At 41.0% G+C, this 19,968-nt stretch overlaps 1 protein-coding gene across 6 annotated transcripts in view; it reads right to left on the bottom strand.

Moving 5' to 3' along the window:
* NSUN3 (NOP2/Sun RNA methyltransferase 3) overlaps window positions 1–14,162 on the bottom strand; it is a 277,672-nt gene extending 263,510 nt beyond the window's left edge. For 4 of the 6 annotated variants that reach the window (XR_009867538.1, XR_009867540.1, XR_009867537.1 and 1 more), the window contains exons 1-2: window positions 13,992–14,162; window positions 13,099–13,208 (exon numbers count right to left, since the gene is read on the bottom strand). Coding sequence is in view for 2 of the 6 variants with exons in the window: in XM_062206701.1 (XP_062062685.1) it covers window positions 13,099–13,208; window positions 13,992–14,003 (122 nt within the window). In the remaining 4 variants the exon portion in view is untranslated. The remainder of the gene's footprint in view (window positions 1–13,098; window positions 13,209–13,991) is intronic. The other 2 variants (XM_062206701.1, XM_062206702.1) reach the window with 2 other exon arrangements.
* Window positions 14,163–19,968: the final 5,806 nt, after the last annotated feature.

Genomic DNA, 19,968 nt, shown 5'->3' with positions numbered 1-19,968 from the left:
CTCCAATAAATAAATAAAATCTTTAAAAACAACAAAAACCAATTAATTCTAAAAGCTCTGGTAATATGGGGCACAAATACTGAATCACAAACCTGACAATTTATTGCCTGATATGCTCCAATATGCTCCAACTGCTGCAAGTGTCTCTCTCTCTGGACATAGCAAATTGACCAGTTTATACATGGTAAACTAGGGGTCATCTGCCCATTCAAACCCACCTTACCAGAGTGGATGTGGGTCTCTGCAAGTCCACACGCTCCTCTCCCAACAAACAGAATAAATAGGCTGCTATCCACAGCTCAGGGGACTGAATCTCTTCTCAGATCCCTGCTTGCTGTCTAAGAATACTTCTTACTGCCCCCCACCCTTTTCTCTGCTATCCTGTTTTCAATAAAACTCTCCTGCTTCAACCAGTTGCATCTTCGCCTCATCAGAGCATAAAGTAGAGAACCTAAGACACTTTGCATCAGTTATTCTTGGATATTTACTCTAAAGATGAACGTTAGAGTCAACTGGTTAAAGATAATTTATTAAATATTTGTGTACAGAGGTATAACAGCCCCGCCTAGGACTACAGAAGTATTAAATGCATTAAAATTGCAAAAAATTAACATCTGAATACAAGTCTTTCCATTCCTCACCACAATGTTTCTCTATGTATTTCTATTTTTTTTCAGAATTCTTAACAAAGGTTATTATTAATTCTGTGTATTTCCTTTCAAGGAATTCTTTAAGAGGTTTTTTTCATTTAGAACACTGCATGCATTTGCATATTATGCAATATGTTAAATATTAAAGAATGAGTAGCAGGAAGTAAGGAAGTTCCAGGACAAAGACAATAGCACATGTACAGACAACACAAATATAAGGACAAACAGAGTTATGTGAGGAATTAGTTATCAGGTGTAGCTGATGGCAGAAGCTTCTATGGACTAAGTATAGTATGGTAAAGATTTTGAATTTTAAAAGTGATGGGAAGTCATTGAAAGACTTTAGGATGGGATAGCTCAATTGAATTTTAAAATATGTACTATGGGGGGGCTGGCGCCATGGCTCACTTGGTTAATCCTCCACCTATGGCACTGGCATCCCATTTGGGAGCCAGGTTCTAGTCCCGGTTGCTCCTCTTCCAGTCCAGCTCTCTGCTGTGGCCTGGGAGGGCAGTGGAGGATGGCCCAAGTGCTTGGGCCCTGCACCTGCATGGGAGACTGGGAGGAAGCACCTGGCTCCTGGCTTCGGATCGGCACAGCACTGGCTGTAGCGGTCATTTGGGGAGTGAACCAACAGAAGGAAGACCTTTCTCTCTGTCTCTGTCTCTAACTCTACCTGTCAAATTAAAAAAAAAAAAGAAAGTACTATGGCAATGACACAGAAATATGCACAAATTATTCAACTCATTTTTTAACAACTAGACAAAGGAAGACCTTTGTGGCAGCAGGAGCAGTAGGAAGCTAATGGACGTCAATTGGTACATGGAATATTTTCAGGAATTTGTAAATTTGCAGGAGCACCTAAATGGGCCTGTCTTTGAAGATTTACAACATACCTCTAATTCCTATGTTAGACCACCAGACTCCCAAATCCTTAAGTTGATGTATATAACCTGCCTACGTGCCTGCTGGCTTGTAGACTTGCTCGTACCCTCTAAACAAAAGTGGGAATGCAGAGCTATTCAGTGGCGTGCTCTTAGAATGGACGCTCCCATGTCCTGTCTCCCCATTTGAAAAACCCTACAGACCCTGATTAGAGTAAGTAAAATTTCTGGTCCCTCATAACTGCACCTAGCCCTCTGAGCTCTTTGAATGTCCTGGAACAAGTTTCTTGAGCCTTTACCACTCTTGGCATTAACTACTCCCTCTGGCTAGGTTGACCTTTCTTTTCTTGCCCAACGGTTCACTCTTCAAGGGGCTTTCATCTCCCCAAAGAAGCTTACCATCTGCCACCCAATATACCTGCTCCACTTTCTTCTGATATTATTAATACAAACTATTGGTTGCTGTTTACAATGTTCATTTTGCATGCTTACTTCTCATAACCATCACACTACCTGGAAAGGCAACCAATACCTCCATTTTAGAGGTAACGTAACTGAGGTTTTCACTGATTTGTCAACTTACCAAAGGCCATGTCACTAGTAACTGAAGTAAGTAATCTGATTCAAAATCAGGCTGATTTTCAAGTACAATAGGAGTGACTCTCAAAGACTGAGACCCTGGCTCTGCAGCACCAGTGGCAAACACAGGGAGGAGCAGAAAACTTCTACCCCAACCCTCACTTAGGGCCAGGGGCCCTGAGCTCCCTGTAGCAGGATCACTGAATCTAACAATGAGAATATCTTGCAATATGCTACCCATTAGACCAACTGTGACACAGTTAATTCAAAGAAAGGACTGCTAGGACCAGCTCTGTAGTACAGGGGGTAAAGCCAGTTCGAGTCCCCACTGCTCCACTTCCGATCCAGCTCCCTGCTAATGTGCCTGGGAAAACAACGGAAGATGGTCCAAGTACTTGGGCCCCTGCATCCACATGGAATATCTAGAAGAAGCTCCTAACTCCTGGCTTCAGCCTGGCCCAGCTCTGGCCATTGTGGCCATTTGGGGAATAACCAGCGGATGGAAGATCTTTCTCTCTCTCTAACTCTTCCTTTAAAATAAAGAAATAAATCTTTAAAAAAAAAAAGAAACAAAGAAAGAAAAATAAAGGACTAACTAAGGCTGCTCATGCTGGTGCTTCCCAGCTCTAAGAAAGCAAACCTGAATGTTACTGTTTCACAACTCCCCGCACTCACTTGCCACTGACTTCCAGTACCCCTCCCAATACAAACACCTCTCCTGTAACCGTACTAGTTAAGCTGTACCCTGGGGCTGGAAGGGCAGTAGCTACTCAAGTTCAAAGGTCTATGGGTGAGCAAGCAGCCCTGCAGGCAGTACATAATGGAATATAAATAAGACTCAAGAAGACAGTGGCAGACATCATACTCCAGACTTCCTCCCAAGATTCATAATCATGTAGCCTGGAGCTGCTCCATTTACTGGTCTTCAAGTTCACCGAAAGTTTAAGCACAGCAGCAGAATGCAGAATTGGGACCCAAAATGTCACTGACCTGCAAATACTTGACAGTGCATCTACTACCACTTTGAAAACAACTGTGTACCCTCTGATATATTTATGTGGATATCAAAATCTTTGCCTTATATTTAAGGATGCAATTTCCAGTACACTGTAAAAATCGAAAAAAAAAATTTTTTTTTTTTTTTTTTTTGACTGGCAGAGTTAGAGAGACAGAGAGAAAAAGGTCTTCCTTTTTCTGTTGGTTCACCCTCCAAATGGCCACTACAGCCAGTGTGCTGCGGCCGGCACGCTGTGCCAATCCAAAGCCAAGAGCCAGGTGCTTCCTCCTTGTCTCCCATGCGGATGCAGGGCCCACACACTTGGGGGCCATCCTCCATTGCCTTCCCGGGCCACAGCAGAGAGCTGGACTGGAAGAGGAACAACTAGGACAGAATCCGGTGTCCCAACCGGGACTAGAACCTGGGGTGCCGGCACCGCAGGCGGAGGATTAGCCAAGCGAGCCGTGGCGCCGGCCAAAAATCGAAATTTTTAAATACACATTACATCACTTTTTAAAATGTTTCCAGTGAAACCTAGTATCAGAATGATTTTGATACTCATTATCGTCCACTTAAAAATTAAAAATTTTAAAAAACACTTAAAAATTCAGTAGTTGGGTATTAGGCATGGTGGTTAAGAAATGTGGCCGCTTGGGAATCCTAAATATTGGAGAGCTTAGGTTTGAGTCCTGGCTCTGCTCCCAATCCCAGCTTCTTGCAAATATGCACCCTGGGAGGCAGCAGGTGATGGCTCAAGTAGTTGAGTCCCTGACACCCATATGGGAGACTGGAACTAGCTCCTGGTTCTTAGTTTCAATTTGGCCCAGTCCTGGCTGTTGGGAGACATTTGGGGAGTAAACCAGCATATGAGAGATCTCTATTTGTCTGTCTGTATTTTTCAAATAGATAAAATGAATAAATAAAATTTTTAAAAATCACTAAATGAAGGGCCAGTACAGTGGAGCAGCAGTTTAAGGCCCCAGCCTGCAATACCAGCATCACACATGGGCACCAGTTCAAGTCCTGACTGCTCCACTTCCAATCCAGCTCCTTGCTAATGCCCCTGGGAAAGCAGTGGAGGATGGTCCAAGTCTTTGGGCCCCTGCACCCACATGAGAGACTCATGGGGAAGCTCCTAGCTCTTGGCTTCAGATGGGCTCAGCTCTGGCCATTGTGGCCATTTGAGGAGTGAAAAAGCGGATGGAAGACTCTGTCTCCACTTCTCTCTCTAACTCTTTCAAATAAATAAAATAAATCTTTAAAAAAAATCATAAAATTTTTAACAGGTAGCAATTATTAATTTTCCTTTTATTTACATTCTATTTGATATAACTTTATTTTAATATACTTTTATACTTGAATTCATTTTTTAATAGAAAGAGTAGTGGTTTACATTTTTAAAGATTTATTTATTTATTTGAAAGGCAGAGAGACAGAGATAGAGATAGAGATAGAGATAGAGAGAGATTTCCCATGCATCGGTTTGCTCCTCAAATGCTTGCCAACAGCCAGAGCTAGGTCAGGCCAAAGCTGGGAGCCCAGAACTCAATTCAGGTCTCCTAAATGACAGGGACTCAAGTACCTGACTTAAACCCAGGCAGACTGATATATATATATATACATACACATGTATATACTAAATTTTTTTCCTGTGGACTTAAATTTCCAAGGTTAAAATGGTAACTTTTGGATTCAGTTATCAATATTATTAAGAAATTTATCAAAACATTAATTGGATAATTAAACATTAAAAATAAAAACGGATAGGAAATTATCTCAATGAAACAAGCTTTTGTTTCCAAATATCCATGGATCAATATCATTTCTTATTAGAATAAGTCAGACTTTAACATCGATTTTATGCCCATTTTGTGTGTTTATAAAGGCTAGGGAAAATCTTAAATAAGTAGATGCAAATCATTTTGTTATGGTGATGTGTCTCATTTCTTTGAATTCTTCTGAGTTATATCCCTAAATCAGTTAGTGGGCTATTATAAGTGCTCATAGATTGTTAGCTGAGAATTCAATTGGGCCTCCTTTTCTTTTGTTAAAAGAGTCGTGACTTGTCAAAGAATTTTTTAGTTATGAGTTATTTACTTTCCAAGCCCTTACAGTGACATTTGATTGTGTCTAGCATACAGTGGTTTTGATACCCTGAAGTCACGATGGTAAAAATGTACCTTTCTTTTAAAGTGAAAGGTGGCAAATTGAAGAATGGAGGTTGGGAAAGAAGAATGAGCATTCTCTTTTTTAAAGTGGGAATAAGGATCTGGAAGTTGATCGCTATAACTTGCTTGTGCCTGCATATCTGTTGAGAAGTCTTTTTTTTAAAAAAAAGAAATTTATTTTCATTTTCAATTGAAAGGCAGAAACAGGGAGAGTAAGACAGACCGACAGATTTCCCATCTGCCAGTTCACTTCCCAAACCCACATGCAACAGCCAGGATTGGGCCAAACTGAAGCCATGAGACAGGAACTCTATTCAGGGTACCCATTAGCAAGAAGCTGAATCAAAAGTTGCACCAGCATCAAAGAAGGAAGTGCCTTTCTCTGAAGGGAGGAAAGAACTTCCACTTTGAATATGGCCTTGTCTAATAAGATCAGAGTTGGTGAACTCAAGGGGCTTTTATAGCCTTGGCAGCTCATGACAAGAGCCTCGGGTGATTATTGACGTCATAAATAAAGAGTGGCAATTGTTAAATCAACAAAGGGAGTCAGTGTGCACCTACTCTCCAGGTAGGAACTCTGTCTTTAATGTGTTGTACTATGAGAATTAATGGTAAAACTACTACTCAAACAGTACTCTATACTTTGTGTATCTGTGTGGGTAGAAACTGTTGAAATCTTTGCTTAGTATATACTAAGTTGATTTTCTGTATATAAAGATAATTGAAAATGAATCTTGATGAAGAATGGGATGGGAGAGGGAGTGAGAGATGGGATGGTTTGCTGGTAGGAGGGAGGCTATGGGGGGAAAAGCCACTATAATCCAAAAGTTGTACTTTAGAAATTCATATTCATTAAATAAAAGTTGAAATAAAAAAAGAAATGATTAAAAAAAAAAAAAAGTTGGGCCAGGACTTGAAACACGCATTCCTGCTTGGGCTGTGGAAATCCCAAATATTCACTATGCAAATTCTTTCTGAATCATGCTTTATTGTTACTCTTACCTCCAAAATGCTAACAGTACTGCCTTCTCACCAGCATTCATCCATTCTGTAATTATACATCGTGTATCAACTACATATTAGGCATATCTATTTATTGTTGTTAATATAAAAATAGCTTATACTTACTTAAATAAGAAATAAGATACATATTAAAGAAATAAGATACATATTAAATAAAGCTGAATAGATTGTACAAAGGAGTGAACAGATTTTGAGAATAGTCACTGAAGGTATATTAATGCAACACAGCACAAGTCACATGTGCTGCCTGTTTACCTACTTGCAAACTAGTTTATGTGGGAACTTTAACATTTTTCCTGTTTCCATGCTACGTGGCTGAGGCTAAGCCCCTGAGTAAAGTAACAAAATCAGAGTCTGATTCAAAGATTTCTAGACTAATTACTATTTTTAAAAGATTCAAGTATTTAAACATTTTTATAAGAAATCTGAGATGGACTCTTTCTTTTTAAAAAAAAAAGATTTACTTATTTGAAAGAGTTGAGAGAGAAAGAGAGAATCTTTAACTCAGATGGTCACAATGGCCAAGCCTGGGCCAGGAGCCAGGAGCTTCACCTGAGTCTCCCACATGGGTGGCAAGGGCCCAAGCTCCAGGGCCATCGTTTGCTACTTTCCCAGGCCATTAGCATGGAGCTGGATTAGAAGTGGAGCAGCCAGTCCACAAACCAGCACCCATATGGGATTACCTGCCCACAATGCCAGCTGTTCAAGTAGTTAACCATTTAAAAAATAGATAGAATTTTTATTTGACAGTATGATTTAATTCAACTTTTCTATACCTTTATTCTTTTCTATTTCTCCACCCTATCTTCTTATTTAATAATGAGAATAAAAAAATTTTTTTTATCTAGAAGCTGTGAAATACAAATGGTACAATCCTATGGATTACAGAACCAATTTAAATTTTCACGGTTAAAATACTAGGAATTCCTTGTTTTATTGTTACTATCATCCACTAGAGGGTGCTAATTTGATAATTTTAAAAGCCTAGTTTAGAAATGAATAATAAATCAATTCATAGCAAAGCACCAAAGTATGCTTTCAAGCTATTTTTATCCTTCAGATATTTTTACTTTATTTGAAAGGCAGAAGCACAGACAGGGAAACAGATCTTCCCCTACTACTTCACTCCCCAAATGCCCACAACAGCTGTGATTGGGAAGCATCAAGCCAAGAGCCCAGAACTTAATCTAGGTCTCCTACATGGGTGACAGGGCTCCACATGCTTGCATCATCACCTGCTGCCTTCCTAATAGGAAGCTGGAATCAGGATGGGGGGCACCAGGACCCAAAAACTCCATTATGAGATGTGGTGTCTTAACCACTGCACCAAACGCTCACCCTTATCCTTCAGCAATTCCGATGAGTAGATGGCCTCCTACTCTTTCTTGGGAATATTTCTTTCCTGAATCTCATAGAGTGACAATTTTGTCAAAATTATGCCAGGTAAGAAATTCTGAGTGAAGATTTGTGTTTCTGGTAGAGACAACAAAAGGCCAAAAATAACTAAACATAGAAGTCTCTCATGTTAGGGGTACTGTATACTTGCTTCCAAGGCTGAGACTCTAGATCCTCCCCAGGAACACAGATGAAAAAAGATGGATATTAAAGTCACAGGAATGGATCTGCCATAATTGTGAGAGCACTTGGTGGTCATTCTAACCTCCAACTAAAGGGGCTAAAAGTTACTACTTCACAGGGATTTGTACAGATTGAAGTTGAAATGTGTATAAAACCAACATATTTTGTATACATGTAATCTTATCTTCCCAAATTTTTATATGAAGCTACTTATCTAGGTCATATATTACATTACAAGATGATGGTGGAATTTGAACATACTTTTTTTTTTTAAAGATTTATTTATCTGAAAGGCAGAATTACAGAGAGAAAGGGAGATACAGAGAGCGAGGTCTTCCATCCACTGGTTCTCTCTCCCAAATGGCTGCAATGGCCTGGGCGGGGACAGGCAGAAGCCAGGAGCCATGAACCTCTCCCATGTATCCCATGTGGGAGCAGGAGCCCAAGCACCTGGGCCTTTCTCCATTGCCTTCCCAGGCACATTAAAAAGGAGCTGGATGGGAAGAGGAACAGCCAGACTTGATCCAGCACCAATATGGGATGCTGGTGCTGCAGGCAGCAACCCAACCACTGCACCAGAGCTTCTCTGAAGGAGAACACTAAAGCAACAAGGAGAGCAAAAAACAAACCATGGTAAACTCCAACTCTGAAGGGTTGTTCAGAGGGCAATTCAACAAGAAAAGTTATTACAAAATAATAAAACTAGGGGCTTGTGTTGTGGTGCAGCAGGTTGAGGTGTGGTTTGTGATGCCAGCATCCTACCTCAGAGTGCCAGCCCCTGCCACTCACAAAGACCTAGATAGACTTCTGGTCCCCTGGTTTAGGCCCCATTATGAAAATCTGAGGAGTGAACTAGTGAATGGAATTTCTGTCATTCTGCCTTTCAAGTACACAAATAAATCTTTAAAAACAATAATAAAATTAAAATAAGTACTAAATCTTCCCCACTACTACAGGAAACTAGAAATATTGAATAAATTACTTCCTAGATAGAGAAAAAAAAAAAACTTGCTTTCCTTATCAAAAAATAGGCTCAGCAAGCATGGTATCTTGCAAACAACTACAAAACAAAAATACGTAATTCTGTTCTTATTTCCTTATGCCAACTTTTATGCTTAGTTTACTTTCTAAGCTGAGACAGCCTTTATTTTGCCCAAAGCATATTTAGCATATGTTTATGCAAAATTTAAATTACCATGAAAATCCAACAAAAAGGTAGATGATGCAGAAGACACAACTAATTAGATAAATTTAAGGTTCACTGATTATTTTGTTTAGGGTCAAATAATAATTTACAAGTCTGTCTCAGCACACTAAATAGAAAAATAACTCATTATAGGATACACGTATCCAGATTACTATGACGTTTGCAACAAAGTAGTTCTTGAGATTGTTTTTTGAGAATGGGATGGAAGACGGAGTAGGAGGTGGGATGGTTTGAGGGTGGGAGGGCATGTATGGGGGAAAGAACAGCTATAATCCAAAAGTTGTACTTATGAAATATATATTTATTAAATAAAAGCTTTCTATATATATAAAAAAGAAATCATCCAAGCAGGTCTAATTATATCCCAGCTATGACAGGCAGTGGAGAAACTGAGCACACGTCTCAGCTCTGCCACATACTAGCTGAGTAAACTTGAGCAACTTAAACTCTGTAGCATTCTCAGGTGAAACAGAGAAAACAAACCTCACAGACTTGCTTTGAGGATCACATCAGTCAGTACTGCGTGGCACATAATAAGCCTGCAGTTGATGTTTGGTTATTTAGCTATCATAATTGAGTCCTGGCATACTGAAAACCCCAGGAATTTATTTCACACATCGCTATTCATTCTTTCTTCTCTGTGATAAGAAGACACCCATTCTGATGTCAGTTTTGAAAGAAAAAACACAGGGGGTGAACCAACGGGAGGAAGACCTTTCTCTCTCTCTCTCACTGTCTAACTCTGCCTGTCAAAAAGAGAAAGAAAGAAAAAAAGAAAGAAACAAAGAACGAACGAACACAACTATATGTCTTCATATTATAGTATTTATGAGTTTCCCAGTTTAATTTGTCATAAAATTATCTTAGAACCAGGGGCCGGCACCAGCATCCCATATGGGCGCCAGTTCTAGTCCTGGTTGCTCCTCTTCCAGTCCAGCTCTCTGCTGTGGCCCAGGAGGACAGTGGAGGATGACCCAAATGCTTGGGTCCCTGCACCCACATGGGAGACCAGGAGGAAGCACCTGGCTCCTGGCTTCGGATCAGCACAGCGCTGGCTGTGGCAGCCATTTGGGGAGTGAACCAATGGAAAAGGAAGACCTTTCTCTCTATCTGTCTATAACTCTACCTGTCAAATAAGTAAAATAAAATAAAAGGCATGGGAGGATGAAATTATAGAGTAAGTTTTTAAAAAAATTTAACAAAATTATCTTAGAACCACCTATTAGGAAAGATTAAATCTCTTTGCTTTAAAAAACACTTAAAGCTATTCTTTGTAAAACAGTATTTTTTATTTATTAAAGAATTTATTAATACATTAGATTCTCAGGGTTCCAGGAAATGCAAACTTACTACAACACAATTCTCAATTCTCATGTTAATCACAAAGAGATCATATTCAATGTAGTTCATAGATACAATTCTAAGAATATAAGGATATATCCTTTCTTCCCCCTTCCTCCACTCTCTCCATTTCTTTTTCTTGTTGCTGTTGTTTGTTTAATTAATTTGAAAAGCAGAGTTACAGAGAGACAGAGATCTTCCACCTGCTGGTTTATTCCCCAAATGGCAGCAACAGTTAGGGGTGGGGCTGGGGCCGGGGCTGGTACTGGGACAGACTGAAGCAGGGAGCCAGGAGATTCCTCCCGGACTACCATTGCAGGTGCTAGGGGCCCAAGGACTTGAGCCATCTTCCACTGCTTTCCTAGGCTCATTAACAGGGAGCTGGTTTAGGAAGGGGTGTAGCCAGGACTTGAACCTGGGCCCATAAGGGATGTGGCCAATCAGAGGTGCCGGCTTAACTTGCTGCATCACAATGCTGACCCCTCTGTTTCTTTTTTTCATTTGTAACTAAATATTTCTTAAGTTGATCCACAGAGACATGGAATAAAATCCAAGATATTAGTGTCTGAAATTTAATGTGTATTTGTGTACATGTGTTCAAAATATAGCAACTCACAGACATAACAGGGTGAAAATGTGATTACCAGTACGACAGTCTTCGCTTTAAAGATTTACTGTATTTTTTTCCTGAACCTCAAGTTCCAGGTATTATTAAAAGCCATGTAACTTTATTCCTCTGTTCAAAATGTATTAGGCTTGCTCCTCACTTCACCAGCAGCTCCACCATTTCCACAACCTGTATTCCTCCTTTTGTCACCAAGACCTGCTTTTTCTTCAGGCTTTCAATTGTACCCTCAGGCTTTGATAAGACAAGGTCCTCAGAGCCAGTGCTGTGGTTCAGCAGGTTAAAGCCACAGCTTTCAGTGCTGGCTTCCCAAACAGGCATGGGATCGAGTCCAGGCTGCTCCACTTCCAATCCAGCTCACTGTTAATGCACCTGGGGAAACCCATGTGGGAGACAAAGAAGCAGCCCCTAGCTCCTGACTTCAGCCTAGCCCAGCCTTGGTCATTGCAGCCATTTGAGAGTGAACCAGTGCATGGAAGCTCTCTCTCTCTCTCTCTCTCTCTCTCTCTCTGTAATTCTGCCTTTCAAATAAATAAATCTTTAAAAAAAAAAAAAAAAAAGACAATGTCTGTTCTGTAGTGGAATGAGAAGGCCATGCCAAGGTGGCCACTGGCAAGCGAGCGTCAGTTAGTCAGGAATGGCTTTGAAACCCACCTGTCAATGGAGCCTGCCTGGCGACAGGCTGTGATTGGATGGCTCTGGAAACTGCCTGGCAACAGGCTGTGATTGGATGGCTTTGGAAACTGCCTGGCAACAGGCTGTGATTGGTTGGAGCATAGACCGCCCCTTGACCAGATTGGCTGGTCTTGGCTATATAAGCTGTTGTACCAACTGTAATAAACGAGTCTGCCAGCTGCTCGCCTCAAGCCTGCTTTCACCCGACTCCAGGGGGTCTGTGTGACTCCGGGCCTCTTGCCCCCACCAGGCTGCTCCTCTCAAAAAGGAACCCACTGCAACATTGTTGAGAATTCAACGGCAACAAATGTCCTCCTGACTACTTCTATCATAGTATTCACAAATCAGCAGCTTATTAGTTGTAATTATGCCCCTCTCCTCATTACCCTCATAAGCTCCAGTCTGTCTTGCTCTGTATTCCAGAGAACATTATCACATACTGTATTAGGTACTCCATGTCAAGATCCCATACACGGGGACCGGTGCTGTGGCATAGTGGGTAAAGCTGCCACCTGCAGTGCCGTCATCCCATATGGGTGCTGGTTCAAGTTCTGGATTCTCCATTTCCAATCCAACTCTCTGCTATGGACTGGGAAAGCAGTAGAAGATGGCCAAGTCTTTGGGCCCCCACACCCATGTGGGAGACCTGGAAGAAGCTCCTGGCTCCTGGCTTTGGATTGGCTCAGCTCCAGAAGTTGTGGCCAACTGGGAAGTGAACCAGAGGATAGAAGACCTCTCTCTGTGTCTAACTCTAACTTTCCTTCTCTCTGTGTGTAACTCTTTCAAATAAATAAATAAATCTTTTTAAAAAATCCCATACAGTAACATTCTGATCAACAGCATAACTCAAGATACACAAAACTCAAATTTTCCTCACTTAGGTTTATGCATTAAATGTTTCTCATATTTTTATAATATAGTTTAGTTTATGGGTATACATATATGTGTGTAATTACATAGCTAGTCATAAACATAATACAGAAAAACCACGATTACCAGTGTGACTTTAGCTAAGATAATGTGGTGATACCTTTAAAGACTTGTGTTATTTTCTGAATTTCAAAACTAGTCAAATATGCCATTTTCTGATTTTTATGTTGCTATATAATTAATCTGTCAAACTGATAGGCATTCTTACTGGAAGGATGGAAGCAACTGCTCAAGGCAAAGACCTAACAATTTTTGCTTCCCATTATTACAAAGTTTTCTTTCTCCCCTTTACATCCCATGATTCAATATATTTCCTCTTAGTTCTCTTCTGCAGCCTCAATAGGAAAGGCCAGCCAGATTCTTTTACTTTTAATTCCTCTGTCCAAACGGTATACTTTACTTTCTCTGTTCTATCATAATAAAGAGATGAATTATACTAACCTTACTGTATCCCAGGCATCTCCAAGTTCTTTGGAATACTGTTTTTCAAAATGATCCAACACAACTTTGCAAATCTGTTTTGCAAGCTTCCCTTCTGTTGGTGCTTTCAGCTATGATGATAAGAAAAAACTGCTGACACACTGATATTATTACAAAATTATTGAATTTCAACATTAGCAGTCTTTATCTTTTTAAAAGAACGTTTTGGAAAATTACTAGCCTTTGAAGTGGGAGCAATATCTCACCTGTGACAAAATTATATCACAATATGCTACTTATGAAACAGCAGCGATTCTCCAAACGATTATTGTTAAAGGTGAAGCCAAGGTTAAAGCAGAATCTAGCGGTGCTAGGGAAACTGTGTCGAAAAGTCTACAACTTTAAAAAGTCACAGATATTTAACATCAGGAGAAACTTGGTGGGAGGCCCGTGGGACTCCGCACTATATTTACAATATGCCTGTAAGTTTTAAATAACTCCAAAATAAAAAGTGTATTTAGGAAAAGTCACTTTGGTTTCCTTTGCAAACTTGCTTCCAACTGTGCACTCACACAAGTGCCTGCCCTAAGCGCCGTTCAACGCGCGGATCAGTCTCAGCCCGCAAGTGTGTGCTTGCGGCACGAAGCAGAACAACACGGAATGTGTGCGGGCTGCAGCGAAGTGTCTGTTACCTGGGCACGGAGGCGAGTGCTTGGGGGAAAAGACGAAGAACGCTGGCCTAAGCGCGCGCTCGGTATTACCGCAGGGCTCAGGACCCCGAAGCCAAGGAACCCCGGGGAGGGCAAACGCCCCAAAGGTGTGGCGCCCCCATCCCGGCCCCTCCCTCGCCACCTCCGCAGCCCCGAGAACTGTGTGGTTCAGTCTCAGGCGGCAGGCCGCGCCCTAGGCCTCACCCGGGTCAGCATATTCCAGCCGGGAGCTTCCAAAGACGTCTACACCGCTTCGCATTCAAATAGCCGCCACGGAGCAGAAACAACAAGCACACTTCCGGGACCGTAATTCGCTTTCCTCCGCACGCTGTCTCGTCATGTTGTCGCGAGACATTACTATGCCGGCCTTGTCAAGATCTCGCCTAATACACTGAGGTCCCGCGAGAGGCACTCGCGTTGTTCCCATTGTGGGTGACTTTTGTTGGCGGCGATAGGCGGGAGGGCGCAGTTGCTAGGGGCGTGGCCTAGGCCCGTAGGTGGAGCTTTGGGCGGCCGGGGCGTGGAAAGCCAAGCCTTCCGCCGAACTGTGTGGCTAGGGCGCGGTACGATAACGTTCGTCAGTGTTCGGTTTTCTGACCTTTGTTTTAAAATGTGCTCAGAAACGCATTAATGTGAATAGACCACTCTGAAAAACCCCGAAAGGCCAGGTAGTTAATGCTCGTGGAAAGTGGTGAGAAAGGAACTTGAGTCATGCCTTTTCCTAGAGGTAGCTCAGGGGACAATGTCGCCTTTCTTTAAACAGTGTTAACATTGACGCACACCTGTAAAGTGTGTAGCAGAAACTAGGAAGCAGAAAATGCCCAAAAGTGAGCTGCTGCTCCCTGTTAGTTTCACTAACATGCCTTGCTACCAAATGCCTGAGAAAAAGACCTGGCACGCTCACCTTTAGGAAACACACTCATGCCTCTCAGGCAAGTGCTTATTACACTCCTTCTGAAAGAACAGCAAGTTTTTGGTTCTTTGGGTGTTAACTCTTTAGCTTCCTTTTAGCACCAACCAACAGTTTATCTGAGAAAATCAGTGTGGCTCCTGAAACGTAAAACGCATCATTTTGAGGTGTCCCTTGATGCTTAGAGTACCAGTATATATGCCATAAATATCTGTGCATAAAAAAGAAATATCTTTACCTCAGTGTGGTTCAAAACTGTTTCCTGGTAATCTAAAACTGCATTAGAATTTAAGTTTTTCAAAGAAAATATGGTATTCAGGCATGGGATGATTAAATGTATGACGACTGCTGGATGTCTGTTGGTTGTTTGGATTAAACTATTCTAGTTTAGCTTTAATATTTTTAAGAATCCATATAGAGGCTGCAGCTGAGGTACAGTGGGTTAAAGCCCAGGCCTGCACCACCAGTATCCTCTACAGACACCTGTTCAAGTCCCAGCTCCTCCACTTCCAATTCAGCTCCCTGCTAATGCACCTGGGAAAGCAGCTGAAGATGGTCCAAGTCCTTGGGCTCCTACACCCATGTGGGAGACCCAGATGAAGCTCTTGGCTCCTGGCTTCAGATCAGCCCAGCTCTGGCCCTTGAGGCCATTGCGGGAGTGAACCGGTGAATGGAAGACCTCTCTCTCTTTCTCTGTAACTCTTTCAAATACGTAAATCTTTAAAAGAATTCATATATTTTTCTATGCTCCTTACAGAATGTTGCAATTAATACACTCTTACATTTGAAATCTAGAGATATAAGGTACTTTTAATTTTCTAGATTTGTGTAGTATTTTGCCTTTTTTTTTTTTTTTTAATTTGAAAGAGTTACAGAGAAGGAAAGGCAGAAGCTGAGAGAGAAATACATTCCATCCACTGGTTCACTCCCTAAATGGCCACAAGGGCTCTCAGAGGAGGGCCATTCTTCTGGATCTCCCACGTGGGTGCATAAGTCAAAGGACTTGGACCATCCTCCACTGCTGTCCCAGGCATACTAACAGGGAGCTGGGATTGGAAGTGGAGCAGCAGAAACTCAAACTGGTGCCCCTATGGGATGCCTGCGCTAGAGGCAGCAGCTTTACTGGCTAGCACTGGCCCCAAAATGCTTTTAAGAAGATAGTAAGAATCATATATTCCTATTGGAGAAAGGTGATGGTGTGGTATATTTGAAAAGAGGTCATATTGTATTCTACTATTTTGAACTCAGCATTTCTGGTTTTTTAAAGATATTTATTTATTTATAAGGCAGGGATACATAGAATGAGAGAATCTTCCACCCACTGGTTCACTCTTCAAATGGCCACAATGGCTGGGGCTGGGCCAGGCTGAAGCCAGGAGCCAAGAGCTTCATCTTTGTTTCTGATGTGGGCAGCAGGGGCTAAGGGACTTAGGGCATCCTCCTTTGCTTTCCCGGGCACATTAGGGAGCTGGATTGGAAGTGGAGCAGCTAGAACTCAACAGGCACCCATATGGGATACTGGTGCTACACGTAGCAGCTTAATTCACAGCACCAGCCCTCAACATTTCTTATTTTAAATATATCTTCGCTCATGGATTGTGTATGCACTTCTGATTATTGTAATTTCTAAGTATATCTTTTGTTTAGGTACTATCTCAAATTCTAATAGTTATAATATGTCTTGGTGATGCTATTTTGTTTATAATAGAGATGTTGGCTATGTCATGCTTTTCCAATTTGTCTTAAAACATTTGACTTTAAATGTGAAACTAGGGGCCGGCCAGCACTGTGGCGTAGCAGCTGAGGTTGCTGCCTGCAGCACAGCATCCCACGAGGGCGCCAATTTGAGTCCCGGCTGCTCCACTTCCCATCCAGCTCTCTGATATGGCCTGGGAAAGTAGTAGAAGATGGCCCAAGTTCCTCGGCCCCTGCACTCACATGGGAGACCTGGGAGAAGCTCTTGGAGCCTGTCTTCAGATCGGCCCAGCTCCAACCTTTAGGGCCACCTGGGGAGTGAACCAGCAGATGGAAGAACTCTTTCTCTGCCTCTCTGTAATTCTGCCTTTCAAATAAATATTTTTAAAATGTGAAACTAAATTTTATCAATTTTTTTTTTATTTTGTTATTGCTTCCATTGCTTTTAGGCTTATAAATTTCTTCCCAAGAAATGAAGCTAATTATATTTCTTCTACCCTACCCATTTTACAGCTTGATTTTTATATTAAGGTGCTTAATCTATCTATAGTCAATATTTGTGCATCCTAAAATGTTAATGGTTTACCTCCCAGCCTCCCTCCACCCCAAATAGCTAACCTCCACATTAAGTTTTATGAATAGAAACTGTTAGGACACTTGTTTTAAATTACAGCAGACATAAGAAACTGAGCTGATATGGGTTAATCTGCTGCTTGGGATGCTGACATCCTAATCTGTAGTGCTGGTTTGAGTCCTGGGTACTCCACTTACAATCTAGCTCCTGGTAAATGCATCTGGAAATCAGAAGATGGCTAAAGTTCTTGAGGTCCTTCCATCCACATCAGAGACCCGGATGGAGTTCCCGGCAGAAATTACATTTTTTTTTTTTGTTTTATAATGATAGCATTTAATGACTTAACTATAAGCAGGAAAATAATTTTTACATATAAAACCAATTTTATTGTGGTGTTGATCTAAGAACTATTTGGAAGTAACTACACTTTTTAGATCATCTCTTATACTAGCAAAGGTTTATGAACTTTCATATTTATGAATTAAGTGTCTCAAAACCATTCACGTTTATGTAAAGGTTTATGTTGCCAAAAAGGTGAGGTCAGGTTTTGTGGTAAAGCAATCTGACATCGAAAGATCTTAAAATGTATAACAGAGAAACCTGTGATCAAGCTAGAGATAACATCATTATAGGCAATTTTGAACTTTTCACTTAGGGTGAGGATCTCATTTTATTAGTTTAGGGCTCTAAAGCGTTGTGACCAAACTCTGACAGACAATCCACTGGGACTAGGATGCAAATACAAGGAATTGTTATTTAATATTTTAATTTCATTTAAAAATAGTTATTGTGAATAATAATTTATTGAGTGAATGTAACATTACTGACCAAAACTTATCTCCTAAAAATTTCTATGGGGAAGCCTTAATGCCTAGTATCTCAGAATGTGACTGTAATTTAAGATAGGAGCTTAAAAGAAGTGCTTTAAGTTGAAATGAGGCTATTAGGGTGAGTCTGATAATGTCCCTATAAAAAGACACACTGAGAGACACTAAGGTGAAACAGTAAAGAAAAGGACATCTCTGTAAGCCACGGTCAGAGACCTTATGAGACACCCGTCAGAACCTTGATCTTGGACTTCCAACCCCGAAGTAGGAGAAGATGAATTAGTTGTTTAAGTCACTAGCTTGTGGCACCTCGTTTTGGCAGCCCTACAAAACTAATACAACAATATAAACATAACTGCATATTTAAAATGTTCACTAATAGAAAGCAATATAATTTGGAGATCACTGACTGACTTACCAGGGTCATAAATTCTGCTTCCTCAGCAGCACAGTGAAGGAATTTATAATTTATGCCCTAAACAGGCAAATAATTTTTCCCTGTGTTCCTTTAATTTTAAGCTGATCTTTTTTTTTTTTTTTGACAGGCAGAGTGGATGTGAGAGAGAGACAGAGAGGAAGGTCTTCCTTTTTCCATTGGTTCACCCTCCAATGGCCGCTGCGGCGGGCGCATCGCACTGATCCAAAGCCAGGAGCCAGGTGCTTCTCCTGGTCTCCCATGCGGGTGCAGGGCCCAAGCACTTGGGCCATCCTCCACTGCACTCCCGGGCCATAGCAGAGAGCTGGTCTGGAAGAGGGGCAACCAGGATAGAATCCGGCGCCCCGACTGGGACTAGAACCAGGTGTGCCGGCGCCGCAAGGCGGAGGATTAGCCTGTTAAGCCACGGCGCCAGCTTAAGCTGATCCTTTTGATTAAACTCATTTCTGAGTTCTACTTTTTCTAAAAAAATTAAAAAATTTCTCTTAATCTGTTTCCACAAAGGTAAAGGATTATTGCTGTTTTAATAACCATACCACAGGCCGGCAATGCGGCTCACTTGGCTAATCCTCCGCCTGTGGCGCCGGCACCCGGGGTTCTAGTCCCACTTGGGGCGCCGGGTACTAATCCCTGTTGCTCCTCTTCCAGTCCAGCTCTCTGCTGTGGCCCAGGAGGGCAGTGGAGGATGGGGCCCAAGTGCTCGGGTCCCTGCACCTGCACGGGAGACCGGGAGGAAGCATTCGGCTCCTGGCTTCGGATCCGCGCAGCGCCAGCCGTGGCGGCCATTAGGGGAGTAAACCAGCGGAAGGAAGACCTTTCTCTCTGTTTCTCTCACTGTCTATAACTCTCTGTCTCTCTTACTGTCTAACTCTGCCTGTCAAAAAAAAATAAATAACCATACCACATATAATGTAGGTTTTGAAGTAATTTGTTCTTTGTATCAGCTGAAATTATTTTTTTACATTGGCTAAGCAGTATCAGCACAATCTCAGAAACAAAGTAATATGCCACTTAAAGAAAATTTGATTTTAAACCTGAGTATGATGAAGTTTATAGGCTACTGCTTTATTTGTGTAAGCAGTTTTACTGCTGAAAAGATTTTGCCACCTGGAAGTATTTGATTTCTTTAGCTTTTCCAGGCTACTCACAGGGAGTTTTACTTATTAGGTGAATTCTAGTATTTTGTCTGTCTTTTAAAAGAACATTTCATTTTAATCTTGCAGAAAACATGGCATCTAAATAATTTATATAAAATCGTTAACTTGCTTCTCCCTCTATAAATTACAAAAGTAGTTTAAAAACTGAGAAAGCTGTAAAACCAATAATTCTAACAAATTCTCTATTAGCATTATGCAACATTTCTTTCTAATGTAGTTTCTTTGCATAGTTTGATACCTGACACCAATTACATACAATATTGTATATATAGTATATACACATATAACAGAAGATCATGTAGAATATAAGGTAATACATTATTTTTAGCTGTCTTTAAAATCATTCTTTTCCACATATATGAAAACATAAAAATAATAAAATGCACATGAAATGACAATGCATTATTTTAATATACTGATTTACATTCTTTCAACAGTCATATTAAAAACCTTTACCTATGTTATTATACAAAGGAAGTCATTTAAATTCACCAAATGAAAAGAAACAGCATAATAATATAAATTATTTTTATTGTATGAAAATCCCATAATTCAGGATGATTAAGAATAAAAATGCAGCAT

Source organism: Lepus europaeus, chromosome 2, assembly GCF_033115175.1.
Source record: "Lepus europaeus isolate LE1 chromosome 2, mLepTim1.pri, whole genome shotgun sequence".
In the NCBI taxonomy this organism is placed as follows: Eukaryota; Metazoa; Chordata; class Mammalia; order Lagomorpha; family Leporidae; genus Lepus; species Lepus europaeus.
Note: the sequence above shows the minus strand (reverse complement) of the source record. Positions and strands in the feature narration are given on the sequence as shown.